The sequence below is a fragment of the Podarcis muralis genome, chromosome 4 (genome assembly GCF_964188315.1).
Source record: "Podarcis muralis chromosome 4, rPodMur119.hap1.1, whole genome shotgun sequence".
NCBI lineage: Eukaryota > Metazoa > Chordata > Lepidosauria > Squamata > Lacertidae > Podarcis > Podarcis muralis.
Window position 1 is genome coordinate 62,451,356 of NC_135658.1, and position 17,776 is coordinate 62,469,131.

At 39.1% G+C, this 17,776-nt stretch overlaps 1 protein-coding gene across 3 annotated transcripts in view; it reads right to left on the reverse strand.

Annotated features, from left to right (window-relative positions):
* Window positions 1-17,776, reverse strand: part of IL1RAPL1 (interleukin 1 receptor accessory protein like 1) — a 648,622-nt gene that overhangs the window by 158,723 nt on the left and 472,123 nt on the right. For all 3 annotated transcript variants that reach the window (XM_028727454.2, XM_028727453.2, XM_028727452.2), the window contains exon 6: window positions 7,440-7,514. In XM_028727454.2, coding sequence (XP_028583287.1) covers window positions 7,440-7,514 — 75 coding nt within the window. The remainder of the gene's footprint in view (window positions 1-7,439; window positions 7,515-17,776) is intronic.

Consider the following 17,776-nt stretch of genomic DNA (forward strand, 5'->3'; position numbering starts at 1 on the left):
AATCCATTAACACTCTTCTTTAGAATAGCATTAATCAAACAAGATTGTCTTTATATTTTTTTCAAAAACTGATATGTGATGTTCCTCAGTAGAATGCACATAGTGCAATTGTTTAATTCTAAACACGCACCAAACAACAGAATTATTAGAAACTTGGCAGAAAGCCCTCGGTACTAGTGATATCAAAAACAAGCAATAAAATAGTTTTAAAGTGCAATCCTTTATCTACTTTCCTGGGACTGAGTCCCATTGAACTCAATGAGGATTACTTCTGAGTAGAAGTATATATTTTTGTGCTGTTAGCTACTGAGATCTCTGAATTCTGAAAGCTGCCAGAATTTCTAGTTATGTGATGCAGAGCACTTAGGAAAATGTCCATATGTACAAGGCTCTATTTTATACAGTGTCAGAGCAATAGTCCCTCTTTCTATTCTGATGGACAGCCACTGCAAAATATTGAGTGCAGGTGTGTCTTATTGAGATACTTTAGCTGGAGATGCCAGATATTTAGTTTCCAAAAGCGAAGCATGTGCTCTGTGCTACCTGAAGGGAGAAAAAGCGGGTACAAACTGGATAGCTAGATTGCACTTGTCCAACAATCATAGATGGATGGGGAATGGATGCAGCTTTGCAGAGCACATGGAGTACAAAGATCAGTCATACTGGAGCCATGAACAACTTTGCCATGCTGGTATATCTCATGCTGCTTGGGAATAACGGGTTGTAGTTCAAAACATCTGGAGGGGTGGCAGAGGTTGCCTTACACAATGTCTTCAGCATATATGACACATACTGTTTTATTATCATCCTTGTGCAATTTCTAACCTGAATGCAGCTGTAAGATTGTGAGGCAAATGTCCACTAAAAACTCCCAAGTGATTCTGAATCGAGGAAAGTCGAGGATATTAATATGGTATTTCACTGTTGCCTAACCAGATGGTATTATGCCATGGACTATTTTACTATTTGGCTTACAGAACATAGCCAAAGCCACAAAGCCAAATTTTCTGAGAAAGTGTTGACTTTCAACACAATGATTTACCACTTAAGAGCTGTATATAATGATTTTTTTTTTTTTTAAGAAGGAGAATAGTTTTCTATTAAGAATGGGAAAGGCAAGAGGCACTACAATATGCAAAGCACGTTGTGGTTACATTTATTGCATTAATGGTTTCCTTACCAGAGCTACCCTATAATTCACCAGATATGGGGATTTCCTTACGGCTGCCAAGTTTTGTTTTTGAGGTTAGGTCTTTGTAATTAATTGAGGATGAATAGAGCTGTTTCTTGGCAAAGAAATTCACTCAACTAATGATCAAATGCTACTAATTGCATCATAGTTTCACCAAGGGTCACGTCTCACTAGAATTCCTGCTAATAGCTGTCCAAGATAGACAACAGCTACAGGAGTTTGGAAATCTTATTATATCGCATGACTTTCACACATTTGTGTGAACATGCATTTGTCAGCAGTCATCCCAAACAATTTCTCCTTCCTTTAGTCCACTACCTCCATTCCATAATGGTCAGTTTAGTTGATTCCTAAGGGGCATGCATAGCTTTTATTTCTTGTTGTGACTGCTGGATTGTTACAGGACTACACAGAGCGGAATATATCTGAATCACAGTTTCATACAACAGCAGCAAATCTTTCATTTGAGAGATAATACTCCAGAGTCAACTTTTTTTTTTGCGCCTTAGACAGGCCAATTAACACTTTAAAAAAATAGTAACAATAAGGAAAGAAAAACGCTGGATGGCTCCGGCTTCTCTAAGACCTCTGACAAAGATCTTCGTACACTTAATGAGAAGTGGTTTGCAGACAAAATTTCAAACATTTTACAAGTGCAAATATCATTCTAAGTGTTACAGCTTTAGAAGGGTCATTGTTTCTCATACTTAATTAGAGCTAAAGATTTCATTGCCAAGTTTTTTTTATTTAAAAAAGGCACCAAAGGGACCAATATCAATACAATAAAACTTAATCAGCTCCCTTTGTAGGTCATACAACCAACATTGTGCCAGAGGAACTGCTGACACTGTGTAGGAAGTCTCCTGACCAGGAAGTGATCAGATTTAGTTATTCCACTTGTTCTGTAATTTTATCAGAACTTCCAATCAGGGATAACTTCATGAAAACTTCAGGGATTCAGAACAACTAGCTGCTATGCAGCACCCCAAAGGAACACAAGCTAGTTCAAAATACTTGCCATATGACACTGGAATACATTTCATTATATTAATCGGCCACTTTGTAGGTGCAGCCACAGCTTTTGTAACTGCAATAATAGCAGAAAATAAAGCAGAAGGGCAGCTGCTGCATCCCAACAGATCTTGATTCAGATAATACATTCTCAGTGCAATGTGTTCCTGGGGACACTCAGAGGACATCACTAGGAGACAAAGTTGACCATGTGAACTAGGCCTGTGATTTATATTCATGACAAGGGCCAGCTACTAACATTATTTCCCAATATTAAAGGATACAAACCATAAATCATGAGCTTCTTGCATAAGGAAATCAGTGCTCTCCTAGGAAGCTGTGATTTATACGATGCACTTTAATCAATGTTTGACAAATATTTCATCTCTAGCTACATTTGGACTTGGGGAAAGGAGATATTTGTGGCTATGTGTGAAGAGGAAACTTCCTGCAAAAATGGGTGCATCTGGTAGCATGCAGACACTGGCGCACTTGGCAAGAGTTTATTGCAGGCAAAGTAGTGTTTCAGTTGAGAAAGGAAATGAAGGATTGTAAAGTGACCAGGCTAGCAAAATCAGAAAGAAAGAAAGAAAGAAAGAAAGAAAGAAAGAAAGAAAGAAAGAAAGAAAGAAAGAGCCTGATTTGAAAGTATTTCTTTTTTATGACATAAACTTAGATCAAAACTGAATATAGGAACATAAACATCAGGAGTAAGTTTTTGATGGCAAGAGCTGTTCAACAATGGAACAGACTTCCGAAAGAGGTGGTGGACTCTCCTTCCTTGGAGGTTTTTAAGCAGAGGTTGGATGACCATCTGTCATGTATGATCTAGCTGAGACTGCTGCATTGCAGGGGGTTGGACTAGATGACCCCCGGGGTTCCTTCCAACTCTTACAATTTTTCGATTCTGTGATTCTATGATCCTGGAATCTCAAGGTTAGATGGTACCCTTTCAATTTGCTGTCCAAGTAAACTGAGACTGTGAGACTTCCCATAGGTGACTGAATCAAGGTCACCATAGATTTCATACACAGCAGTTACTGAACAGAGAGAATCCATCCTTTTTTCTAAGACTCGTTTTCCTTCACACCACTCGAGAATGAAAGATTTGTATCTAATTTAAAGTAGTGTGTTTAGTGCTGAGTCTGCTTTTATTTACAATCTACCCTTCAGCTCCTCTGCTAAAAGTGAAATGGCAATTGCTTTTAAAACGACCCATTTTCATGGCGCTTCTATGTTAAAATTGTACTGCAAATATCAAAAGTAGGGAAAAAAAGGTTTACTGAGTCCAACTTGGTGAACTGAATATCCCTACATTGTTAAGAGTATTTATTTCTATTTATCTTCTTAGAATTTATTAATCTTCCTCAAAGGTCTTCAGTTGCTAATTTACTAATCAACTGCAATTTTCCAATTAATGAAGTAATGATAATTTGTTGAAGGAACAAACTTATTAACAACATGATTTTAAGCTCATATAAAAAGCTGAGATGCCATATGAACTTATAAATGTAAGCAATAGATTTATAATGAATTGTAATTATTATTTACCTTAATTATCTGTAGAAAGATTGCTGAGTTAAACCGTTTCTATAGTTAAAATAAATAAATTCAGAGTTCTGACTCATAGTAATGTTAAGTTGCGGTTCTTACTTTGAAGTGAGTATGATTCACATCACTGATACTGGGACTGCAAATACATAATGCTTTAAAACCACATTCAAAGCACACATTTTCACCTCCAAAGAATTCTGAGCACCGTAGTTTGTTAAGTGTGGCTGTGAACTACATTGCCCAGAATTCTTTGAGGGGTGGTGGTGGAATGTGCATAGCTTGGGTAAAGAAAGATTCTGCCCAAAGGACTTCCTAAACATATGCACCTATAGCTGAGCTGAGACTATGGTATTAAGTCTGCCAATAAATCCTCCTGCTCCTTCTCCCACTGTAGGAAATTATAGTGGATGCCTCTTTCCCACTAGCCAAGGTGCTCTGCAGGTGTCCACCAACTTCCTCCTTGTTCGAATTCCTTCTGTAAAGAAGGAACCACACATTGGTTCTGTGCTGGCCTTTTTCCTATTGGGCACCTCTTCTCTCAGTCAGGTTCCTTTGCTCCTCCTCATCCTGACAGTGTCTACCTGCTTAGTTTGGACACTCTTCTCTGTTTAACTCTCCCTTTGTCTACACTCTGGTGCAGCTGAGCTACCTTTCAGCTATTTCACTAGGCTTACCAGAATGGCATCCTGGTAGATTGATGAAGATTGCTGCCATTGTAGTTGGAATACCCTGGGGACCTTTCTATTACTGCAGGAGGCAGTAGAGGGTTTCAAGTCCCCCTCCCCTTTTATCTGAAGATAAGTTTACTCATGTTTCATGATGTAGTGTCATCCCTGTTGTACTATCGTGTATGGAGCAGAACTCAGCTCATTGCAGCTTTGTTGCTTAAAGCAAATGTTTTCATTTAAGAGAAAGGGGGAAATCATAAACCCACAGGTACCTTGTGTACTGATGGTAAACCCCACTGAATGCCCATGCCCCAAATAATTAGATGTTGCGTTTCTACCATGAAGATTGTTGAAAATCCTTGCTTTTGTTTAGCCCAGCAAAATCTGCAGGGTCCACAGGTTTTCCAGCCTTTATCTAATGCAATCCTTGGACTAGTGGGGTGTTTTGAAAATATTGTTACCTATGCTCCAGCTTTAAGCAGGAGGTTCTAAGCAGCTAAAAAAGAAAAGTAAAGTGACAAAGAGCACAACTCCAACTCTTTTTTCATTTAGGCTGAGATGTGAAAGAATGCAGGCTGTGCTTTAGGTTGTCTGTTAAAATTTGTGGGAAAGTGAATCTAATTTTCTCTGTCTTCTTTGGTTTCAGAAAAGGTTTTTAGGCACCTCCTTTGGAAGCAAAACTGAGACTATTTCCTAAAAGATGATGACATCTTTGTGCTGTCTTGTCTAGTGAAGTGGAGCAAAACTCCTGCCAGGGGAAACTTATTTTGTTGTTTCTATAAACTGCATGGCCATTGGGGAGTTTTGTTTGGCCTGCCACAACTAACTGCTTTATAATTCTGCCTCAGTGAGGGAAGCGGTTGAAGAAAGATACAAGACAGATTTCTGTGAAACCCTACGCCACAATTTTCTCTTACAATTTTCTCGTATATTTTCACAGACAGCCTGGTGTCTTAAGCATTCACCTATTCCTTGTAGCAGTAAAAACAAACAAACCAAATATTGAGAGGTTGATCCTCTTGAGTAGAAAATAACTATGTGTATTATTAAAAGCCCCTCTGCAACTCAAATCCTAAATGCATTATTTAAACACAGATATTGATTAATTCAAATGAACCACTTAGTAAAAGCGGAGAAGAGTTTATATTATCTTATTCTTGACCTCCCTTAGCTTTCCTGTCAGAACTTGATTGAAACCTGTTCAAGAGAGTTAGTACATATGGTTTATACATTCTGTTTACACATTTTGATAGATTTATTTTTAAACTGGCCTTAATTAATGTATTATTTACCATGTTGCTTTTCTACATGATGTATGTGCTTCATTGGAAACAGAATTTCCAGAATTTTCCTTTTATCTGAAATTTTAATATTTGCAGTATGCATTTGATCACACCCACAGTGAACTACTACTTCAACAAACGCTTTCTGAGCAAAAGGTTAGACATATTTCTATCTCTCATAGGACTAGCCATTGCAAACCCAATGCTTTCTTATGTTCTGTGGTAAGTTTATAAAAATGTGCCTTCCCATCGTAAATAGAATACTGCTTCTCAGGTCAGGTTCAGAACTTCTGCCGCTGTCCCCACATATGAGAATATGACCGTAATAATTTATCTTTAACACACCTAGAACTGCAGAACTCAGAAGCCAAACAGCAACTTGCAGTATGCCAATTAACTGTTTGGAGTCAGAAATTAGTACCAGATTAATTATAATTTGCCAATCTAGCAATGCTTCAAAGATGCCTAAGAAGATGTCTAATATTTCACATTCCTTGATCATAATTAAGTAAGACAGATGGTATGCAGTTAAACACAAGAGTCATCATAGAAATACAACAAAACATCAATTTTAATATTTAGAAGCCAAACTTGTACTCTGCAAAGTCAGAAAATGTTTAAGCAGACACATAAATTCCATTGATATGATCACATACAAGGCTAGAATAAATCATTGCTTGTTCTTTTAAAAAGACATAATATTATAGAAAGTGCAACTGACTACCAACAAATACTATTTTCTTCAAACAATCTAATGTATATTGAAGCCCTATTCTGACAATATTGAGATGGTAATATCATAAGGGTAGTGTTTTTTCCTGAGGAAGTTACCGTAACTTTTCAGGTTTTTAAGCAGAGGGTGCTTTCACAAATGGCTCTATATGTAAAAATAGATGCTTTAAAATGGTGCTAAAGTCCACCATGTAAGGCCTTTACTATGAAAAAAGTTGAGAATTAGTCTTAAGACAAGTAATAACCTGTAGTTTCCAAGTGAACATATGACAAAGACCCAAAAACCACATTCATTAAATGCCACTAACATAGCCTAGATCTGCCATGGCAGGGAAGATAGCATTAAAAATTAGATAGCAGTGGTGACAACACTCTATTCTGTAGTTACCAAAGAATCACAAACATAACGCAGGGAATTTCACAGTGAATTATAAGCCACTGAAATTCAGTTATAATCTGACAAAATGAACAAAGTAAATGCTCTTTTGGAGGTATGAAAGTATGACTTAATATAGCTTAAAAGTCCATGTATGGGTAAAACAAAAATTCAGTACATTTGGTTCAAAGTCAACAAACCATGTAGCACTCAGAATCATCAGGAAAATTGGCTTCTGTACTTGTAATACTCTTAGCCTTCCCAAATATTTCAGACTATAAATCTTATCAACACTGACCATTGGCAGTTATAGCCCCAAAACATCAACTGAACTCTTCAGTTTGACTTCTCCTCTACTTTTAGTTAACTTCCCTTAACTATTAGTTGTAAACAGAATAACTGCAAACTACGGAAAGAAAATGGCACCTTCCTTTTTAACGAAGATTAGTTATAATATTAAATACAATAGAATCAATGCAAATGTGTCATTATTATAACCTAACCTCAAACATATCTGCACAAAAGCACAGTGGAATGTCATCTCTAGTTTTAATTTTAATTGTTAATGCCTTCATCAAACATTAAGACACAGCAGACATCAGCACTTCCTGAATGCAACTTACCCAGCTGTGTCTCCTGAACTGTCAGTTTACTCTCTGAAGGATATAAAAGCTTTGGTGGTTTTTCTGTTAGTGGTGCTGCAGGGAGAAAAAAAGAAGCATGGTCATTCTGAATATTCCTGAATAAGAATATCTTGACACCTGAAATCAGGGTATACTTTAAATAAACAGAACAGGAGTCCCCTAGCTCCCCCCCCCCCCCGGTGTTTTCTGAAACAGTATTAACAATTGCTTTGATTTTAACAACATTTTCATTGGCGCATGTCTTGTGCACTTACACCGTTATTGTCCCACTTTGAACAAACAAGTTTGGTAGGTTTTGCAGTGTTTCATACACTATGAATCTTACATGCAGAGAAGGAATGACAGAAAAAGCCGGGGGGGGGGGGGGGACAGAGAAAGCAGGTTGGGACAAAAGCAAATGGATTTATACAGAGTGGAATTAAGAAGGAAGAAAATTGTGGTGAAGACTCAGAATTGATATAGAAGGTGGAAGGAAATTACTATATGGAATTAAAGTATGGGGGTATGCATTTGTGAGAAAGGGAAAAAAGGAGTGATTTTAGTAAAGGCATTCCAAATAGATTAAGATGAATAATAAACAGGAGTGAGGAAGAGCTGCAGTAGTTTGAGAAAGAATGGATACAGCACAATGTTTGTTGCAGAAATGTGTCATTCTACAACCTTTTTTATCTCCTTGTTCAATTAATTTAATACTCAAAACCAAAATATCTGTGTACAAGGCAATTTGACACAAATGGGGGCACTTTAAAGTTAGCTCTGCTTAGATTTTTTATTTATTTACAAAGGAAAATAAACTACCCTTCAATGTGAGATGAGCAGCTTCTCTAAAAACATATTTTTAATGATAGCTTTACAGTTACCCATATAAATGTCTTGAGTTTATACCCCACCCTTCCTCCCTGAAGAGCCTAGACCAGCATGTAGATGGGCCCAGTAGTGGACTTCGGGTCCTCAAATTCCCATGGTGCCGTGTGTGATGCTAAAATTCGGCACCCCCTGCCTCTCACACTCCATTCTGCAGCATTGTTGTGGCGCCCCCTGCAGTGCCACTGCTGTGGTTGCACCACCCTAAAACTGCCTCTGCTGCGCCAGACATTGCAGAGAAGCTCTAAAAGAAATCCAAGCATGAAAGACTCATCATTTCCTTATCTTTTTCCAGCACTTAATTTCTAAGTTGGGAGCTGCTGAAGCTTAAGTCTTTCTGAAAGTCACACCTTCTATGCAAACTGACATTTATCAGGGATAAACTGCATGAATTTTCACTGTGCATGCAATAATAAAGTGGGATCTGCCATAAAATGTTGCAGTACAGAATAGTATAAGGCCAAAGTATTCAGCCAGAGGGTTCCCCCACCCCCAGGTTTTTGTTGGTGGGAAGAGTGGCTCCTAAAGATTGTTACAATCTTTAGCAATGGTGGCAAATTCTTATAATGCAGGCTTCCTCAAATTTGGCCTTCCAGATGTTTTTGGCCTACAACTCCCATGATCCCTAGCTAGCAGGACCAGTGGTCAGGGATGGTGGGAATTGTAGTTTCAAAACATCTGGAGGGCCGAGTTTGAGGAAGCCTGTTATAATGTGTGGTGGGGATGTGTCTCCATTCACAAGGAGCTGGCTTATGTTTCTCTCCTTCCCCCTTAAGACACACACACAAAACCATTGTCGCCAATTTTAGCAGTGGTTGAGCTCCCTGGCAGCATTTCTTTCTCCTTTCAAAATGCCTATAAATGAAGGATGCTATGTCATGATACGGTTTTGTTGCCAGGGGCTTAATTGGTGATGGTCCTGTTGAGAGATGGCTGCCACCAGGGGTAGCTGGAATGGACAAAATAGAATGAAGGAAAAATATTCAGAGGACAGTAGACGAGCATCTAAAGATATGCAAAAATGTTTTCTTTTATCGATGTGTAACAATACATATGAGAAATCATTTAATAGCGCTAGATAATGGGCTGTCTTTAATTTGAAATAGACATGCCTTGCTTTAATTACCTTTGCTCCAACTACTTTTCACAAAGCACCCACTTAAAACTAAAATCATGGATGGTTGAGGATTTTAGTCTACTCCATAATCTGGCACGAAGTTTTTTTTTTATTCAGCCGAACCAGCAGTTGAAACAGAACATAGATCTATGGTTTAGTCCTTTCCAAACACTGGATCAATCATTCTACTTTTGAGGTGCACCCAGGGCTGCTTCCCATTTCTTAAAAATCCTCTAAAAGCTGCTTGAAGCAGCTTCAGAGCAAAGCACCTCCACTGTGCTGCGTAAAAATGCTTTCAGAAAGAGTGCGGAAGTGGTTGCATATGCCTGTTGGGGCATGTGCAGAGTGCCCATTCAACACACCAATGGAGTGTGCCAGTGGAACAGAAAAACACCAGACAGTTCTAGTTAGGCTCAGTCCCTTTGCTGACAGTATAATGCAGTTCCATAACTTACAGGTTACACACAGTGGTAATATACAGCATACAGTCTTTCCATCAGCATACAGCCTCCTTGCAGTGTTCCAACACAGACTAGGCTCTGGCCAAGGGCAGGAACCAAGAGCAAACTTGCTTCAAACACAAGAATCACTCTCACAGGCTTGCTGACTCACTCTCACATGATTAACTAGTCGCAGGTGCAGGACAAACACACCCAATTAACCAGCATACCTAATTTAACCTGTTCTTGTCCTTTTTCTCTGCATGCAGAAGCCCTTATTAATTAACAATCCCATCCTGTGTAATTGTACACAGTGGAAAATTCAGATGCTCCCCTGTAGTCATGTGAGGACCCTATACATATAAAAAAACTCATAGAGAGGGTTTTTGTCTTACATACAAAGACATTTATCCTTCCATGTACACATTTCCTCATCTCCTCCTCCTTCACTATTTCCAACTACGTTATTTGCTTGGAAGGGTTGGTTGATTGGAGAAAATATTAAATCACCGGGATATGATTCTTTTTCTTAAACACACACACACACACACACACACACACACACATTAATTTGACTGCTACCTTATCAGTAGTTCGTCATAGCTTCTGTTTAAAGACTCTAAGTTATCAACACAGAGACATCTTTCAGAGAATGTCCACTATGCCATTTAAATGTAGATTTGCCTTTTTTTTGTCAAGCTCAGCTCAATTATTCCTTATCAGATAGCATTTCTACAGCCACTGTTCTAAATCTCTTAAGTCGCTTCAAAGCAGACCTTCTGTCAAAGGTAAAGCAACTGCTGGAATAATCCTAGTACAAAGGACATGTAGGATAGGGAACAACAAATTCCATTTATTTAACAAACTGATACATTACTTACCTGAGGCCTTGGACCTCAGGTGGCAGCTTTCTGTGTGAAAAATAATAGACTTTTTAAACTCCACAGGGATTAGGGATGTTAGCCTCACAATACTCTTTTGGTGTGTGAGGTACAACATATCTGTAGCATCAGCCTGCCTTACAGCAGCCCTGTCATTGTAAGGGAAACCAGGCTATGAAGTAGTTGCTTGAGGTTCTGTTTCTATGGTCCCAGACCTTGATGCTCAAGATCTTACTGAGTTCTAGCATATATAAAGCAGAATACTTGCCTTCTGGCTTGCTGTAGCTACTCCACTCCATGAAAGGCCTTGTGAAACTGACATAAGTATACAGATATAGATTGGCTTGATAAAAATGCCACTATATTTTCTATTGGCATTTTATTTTTAATAGATTCAATATTTAACACACAAAACACCTCATCGCTTCAAACAGACCAGTCCAGTCTATTACCTACTTTCAGAGGAATCAATGTACAGTGGTACCTTGGGTTACAGACGCTTCAGGTTACAGATGCTTCAGGTTACAGACACCCCCAACCCAGAAATAGTACCTTGGGTTAAGTTCTGTATCTAAATAACTAATTATACATCTGCACTCAGCATTCATTTGTTAATATGATGCCTCTACATTATTTCACCTATTCAATTCTTTTTAGAATCACAGACGCATCTCAGAAATCCCTCAACTCAATTGAGCTCAGCGATACCTTTTCACAGACATTGCAACCAGTAGGGCAAAATATTTATCCCATAGATCAGGGCAGGCCAGCTTGTGTCCTTCCAGAGGTTAGACTGCAACTCTCATCATCCCAACCATTGCCAATGCTGCCTGGGGCTCATGGGAACTGGAGTAAAACACTATTTGAGAGGCCACAGGTTGGCCAGCCCTGCCATAGATTAAAGATAGTTAGCCTCACTAAATGTTATATTCAGCTTCCCATCTACCTTTCTCCAAGTCTGGAAGGAAAAGGAATGGGTGGTGAGAACAGTTAGGATTCGTATAAATTATGGGTAGGATTAATATAGTAAGTCCTGTCAGGAAAACCCCTTGTGCAAGTGGGCTTCTCCCCTCTCTCTCTCCATGTAACCTCCCAAAGTTGGATATGGGGCTCAGGAGAACCCTATAACAGTGTGCAGTGGAGTGGGGGATTGCTCTACCTGGCAAGCCTAAATGCTTGCTGTGACAGAAATATCACCTATATATACAGTATATACATATTCATTTAAAATAAATGAATTCATTTGAATAGAGGGAGTCGTGCACAGTTGAAAGCACATAACTCTTAACAGTAGCAATCATGTGCATAATTAATGTGTCAAGAGAGCACTGTAAAGTAGAGCACAATGCAATTTGCTCTTCTTTCAGTTTAGCACCCCTAAAAAAATTAACAGCAGTTCTAGAGCATGCATTTGAATAAGAATAGTGAACAGTGGGGAGTCAATTGCTAAACAAAGCATTTCTGAAACAGACCAACTCCCTTCAAGGTGATTTACCACCTAGTATGTCCTACAGGCTAAGAATGGCTAACAACACAATCCTAACCATGTCTACTCATAAATCCTGTTGAATTAAACAGGACTTACTCCCAGGTTAGTGGGTTTAGGGTTGTAGCAGGTGTCTTACACCTGCCACAAAAATACCTTTAACGAATAATCTATTACAAAGTTCCCATCTACTACTAGCTTGTTCATATATCAGATAATCATTTTCCTTTTTGTTACAGTGAGAATTTGAATAAATACTAGATTTCTAACCCACATAGTCATAACATTCTCTTTACCTCATTTAGACAATAGGTACTGGGATGCTAAAAACTGAAGAGTTCATGTAGTGAATCCACCATGGAAACAGATGAACCATTAAGAAACAAGGGTCCTGTTGTTATGCAAATGTATTTGGCAGTAAAACTGGGGACAGAAATGCATAACAAAATGTAGGAACTGTGTAGGCAAAACTGTTTCCAAATGACTGTTCACAAAGTTTTAAAGTAATGTGGCCCCTAATGACCAGGGACAGGTTGGGAGTATTTGGGGTGGAGAACACATGTGCAAACAGATGTTGAGATTCCTCATTATCTGCTCATCTCTAATTGAAGCTGACATGACATTTGAGCTAGTCTAGTAACTAAGGGAGGCTGCACATATTGCTTCTTTTCTATATTAGTCTTCTTGAACATTCACAGCAATTCCCAGTGCTCGGCCAGGGAAAAGATAAATGCTCTAAAAATCTACAATAACCAAAATGGTGCCCTCGCAGATGGATATGCTGTCTTTAAAAAAAATGCTACCCAGCAAAAACAACTAAGACTGATGGGAAGAAATATATTAGCTTCAAATGTTCCAGTGCAAGATTAACACTTTATTATGGATTTTGCACAATGCATCTATATAAGCTTCTGATCTGAATTATATCCATTCTCACTTTGGTGACTGTACATTACTACAGTCATTTATAAGGCAGGGCATTGTATTATCCCATTTTTCAGAAGAGAATGTTGTCAACTAAGTGGCTGTCATAAGGGTCATACAGGCTCTAGCTGACTTATAATTTAAACCCCTGTCTTCAACATGCAACCCACTTCTCTGAAATAAAATATGCAACTTTTGAACTGTACAGCAAAATTTAAGGTATTGGAAGTCTTTCCTAAGATTCAAAAGGTCTTCTGATTTCTTAAAACTTTTACAAATAAAGTAGTGCAACACCCTGAAAAGGGTTGTGATGTAAATCTACTAAAATGAAAAAAGGGAATGACATGATTCAGTTGTCTTATTTAATGCAACGTACTGCTTGTCATGACAATGACAATTGAATATCTGTCTATTCAAGCCCTTTCTTCATTCTTAAAATGGTTGTTCCAACTGTAATACTGCTAATGTTGCACTACCTAATTGTTTTCTAAGTCCTTCCAATTCTCTTAAATATAATAGAGCAGATACTATTATACTGAACTAGCTCTGACACTCAGCATTACATCATTAAGCTGGTAACTTTCTGTAAATTATATCTGCTCAGCATTCCTTTCCCCCCTCTTTTTTTCTTGAGAGCAGGAAGTGAACTCTCCACAAACTTGCTTGTATTTAGTAGCCTGCAACATAGAACAGTTACTTTTCAAAGGTGGAATTGTAATCCTGGGCAAATAAGGTTGGGTGGCTTAGGTTGATATAACTGCTTGCCCTTCCTGTAGCTCCACATGCTCATGGGATGTGGATCAGACAGGCAACGAGGCCAAAGGCAGGATGAATAGGCGCAATTCCAACTCATCCTGTAGGCAGACCACCATGCAGCTTAAAGAATTCTGAGAGTAAAGGAGAATCTGTCTGCTGAGCAAAAATTTCAGCCCATACACTGGCAACCTCTCACCTAGACCACTGCAGTCCTTTTCTCTCTGGTCTTCTGTGGTGCCATCTTGGTCTGCTTACATGTATCTAGCATTCTGCAGTCAAACGATTCCATCCCTTTCTTGCTTTGATCAAATAGTTTTGCACCTTAAATCCCTACACTGGCATTCTGTCTGCTCCTGATCTGTCAAGTTCTGTGGGACATTGAGACAGAAAAGAACAGGACCTTGGACAGTTCAAAGAGCAGCCTGCAGTCTGACCTGTTTTCCTCCATAGATAAAGATGTTGCCTCTGCAGAAAGCTAGAGCCAAATGAAGTCTTATGTGGACTGTCAAGACCTGGAGTGTGATAGGTTCCCTGGTAGAGCCAGCTGACCACAAATGTCTGTGCAAGTTATCAATGCCATAAATTGACAAAAAGGGTGAGGGGACCATATCCCTTTCATTGTATAGACGTTTCACTGCCTTGTTAACAGGAGGTGATGCCCATGTCTACTAGAATATCAGAAATATTTGAAAGCCAGAGATACAAGAAACGCCCCTCTTATGTTCCTTCACTTATCCCTTTCCCCCCCTCTGTCCTGAATTCTACTTCTCCTGATCTTTGCTTTCACTGGAATTTCTAAACCTATTTGTGAAACCATACCATGTAACTCAGTGCGTTCTTGGACTGGTTAGAACAGAACTAGTGTGCTAACAGGTCTTAATTCTATTGAGTACTCACACCCCTCATCTCTTTCCCTTGCTCCCTATTCCACCTTTTCCTTAGTTGTCTCTCCCCCCCCCCTTATATAGTGATTTATATGAAACATTGTTTGGAAAAAAATGAATAAAAATCTTAATTTTAAATTCCAGAATTGTTGGCCATGCAGTTTGTTTCAGCTTTTAATTCCTTCAGTTCATTTGTATCTCACCCCCACATTAATAAAACACTATGGAAATCCACATTGCTAGGTCCAAAGGAGATACTCAACTGTGCGAAGATGTTCTTCATAAAGCTGCCCAGTCACTCTTTTGCAAGTAATGCAGTTCTTTGCTGCCATACCTGTTGCAAGGAGGCTATAGCAGGCTTTATTTCTCTATTGGAAATGTGTACTAAGATTTTACCTCTCCACTGCCTTGAATTTGATGTAAAAAAGAAAAAAAAGTCTAAAGTGGTCACAAAATGCTCACATCAATCATTGCTGAAAGCAAAGGCCTTTCCACACACCCCATTCTTAGCTGGAGCTTTGAGTTGCCTTTTTGCTTATCTTCCTGTTGTAACTTCTTATCCGTGAAATGTTTGGGAGTGAAACACTGGGCTATTTCTGTTTTCTCTGGATTTATTGTGTATCTTGTTTTCTATCACTGAGTAGGAACAACAGGATTAAATGGAAGTAGCAGAGCTGCATGTCAAATTGCTTCACTAAAGCATGACTCGTGCGCAGAGGGAAACAAATGGACACTTCTCTTGTGCTGTGTAATTCTGACAGCCCACTTAAAGGAGGGTTATAGGACTGTGTGGAAACCACAAGTGCCTAACTACGTATTTTTATACATACGTACCGTTATCACAACTAAGGTGTTTGTTTGTTTGTTTCTGTAAGGCCCTTAAATTTCCCTGTTCAAACAAGTTTATGTCCAATTAACATGTGGAAGCAGATAAGCAGCGTATGACCCTTCCCTTGACTTCACACATTATTTCCCAACTTCCATCTAGTATTTTGTATCATTTCTGCCCCATCTTTCACAATCAAATTGTGTCAAGGTGCCATCATCATTCTGATGAATCTGTGAACAGATGTGGTTCTGTGCATATCAAAAGCAGAAGGCTGAAGAATATAAGCAAGTAAAAATATTCCAGCCTTTTATAAGTGTTGGTCCATATTCATTTATTTATCACCACTACTAATTGATTTGCATATTTATACCCCACCTTCTAAATAATACAATAAAACACATGAGCTACCAGGAAGGATTGTATGTACATACAAATTTACCTCCCCTAAAGTTTTCAGACATCCCAGTTCCAACTGCTGCTGCTTATGAAAGCCTGGAAGATGAGCTTGCCCTGAAATGCATGCTGGTGCAGCCAGAACTTAGTATCTCACAGAGTTAGGTTTATTTACCAGGGCTACTGCTGCTGCCTCAAAGAACTTGGGTTCCTGATACAAGAGGCATGGGAGGAATAAAGGTTTTCACAATGCTCACCCCATCCTTCAGATGTTCCACTGCTTACCTCATGAAGCAAATCCCCCTTCCTGGTGGCCTTCACCTCTTTTGGACTACAACTCCCATCATCACCATCCATTAGCTATGCTGGCTGAATCTGAGGGCACCAGGTGTTCTAAGAGCTTTGACAGTGAGTGAAGGTTATGAGAATTAATACAGTTGCTGCTACCTATCTCTACCTATGAATCAGGACTGTTTTCTGTCCCAGCTTCTTACTGCTCACTAAACTCTGTTGCCTTTTGAGCTTCTGACACTTATTCCTCCTAGTCTGCCCCCTCTTCTCTCTATGACCACTCAATGTCATCCCACCACCAATTCCCTGGCTTCTTCAGCTGGTGTCTCAACCACTCCTCTGCATCTAGCCAGTCCATGACATGGGAGCCAACAAGAAGTGCCTGATTGTGACAGCACTCTTACCACTTGTGACTACCCACAAATGGTTTTCAGAGGCACACTGACTCCAACTGGGGACGAAGAACATAGACCTCATGCTTAGAGTCCACTGATAGCCTCATCCTCCAACGTTTGGAAGAGTATGAAATCTGTTGAAAACTAGTTCTGATCCACACACTTGTTCAAGAGATGAGGATCAGGGCATTTGATATACCAATTTGCAAAGATCAAAGTGCTCACATATTCTTAATTAACTGTCAATGACTGTACATCCATTTATGACACATAACTCTGCAAACCAACTGAGGAGTTGTGAAGCTTTGTAATATACAATCATTAGCATAGCTAGGGTGGTGGGCGGGGGAAAAACAACCCCTGACTGTTGATGCTTTCCTCTTATAGAGTAGACAATGAGGGGAAAATTCACATTTTTGGCTTGTATGGGGGGTTTTTGTTTTGTTTTTGTTTTGCTTTAAGCAAGCAAGCAAAAACAAGGCAGCTGTTTTTTTGTGCTCAGTCCTGGAAGGTTAGCATAAATCCCAGGAGAAACAGATCAGCTTCTCAAGTGCAGATGAGGCAGGCAAAGGTAAATGATAAATAGCAGCACATGCCCCCACAATTTATCATAAGGTTCTCCTTCCGTATATGCTATGCTATACACACAAAAGCATATACACATGGCTTATCAAGGCAGTCATCCAGTCAAAGATGGCTTTAACCCTGCATAATCTTTATCTAAACACTTTTTTGAAGTCTCAGACCCTCAGGAATACTTGCTTTTTGGGTTTCTCGGCAGTTCTCTATTGTTACAGGGCAGTGGGAAGAAACATCTGTTATAGTGTCTGTGTGGTGTTTTTTTAAAAGAACTGTTACTACAAAATGGTAATTCTCCAAAGAGTGGGGAATGTGGCATACAGCAATATAGTTGGGCTCCTTTTAAAAACTACCTACTATAGAAATCAAATCAATATGGAGAGTGCTCTTATACTATTTTCAATGTGCGTGCATCTCTTTCTGCAGTTACTTGGCAACAGACTGAGATTAGAAATCGTAAGCACTTGCTCTACAAAA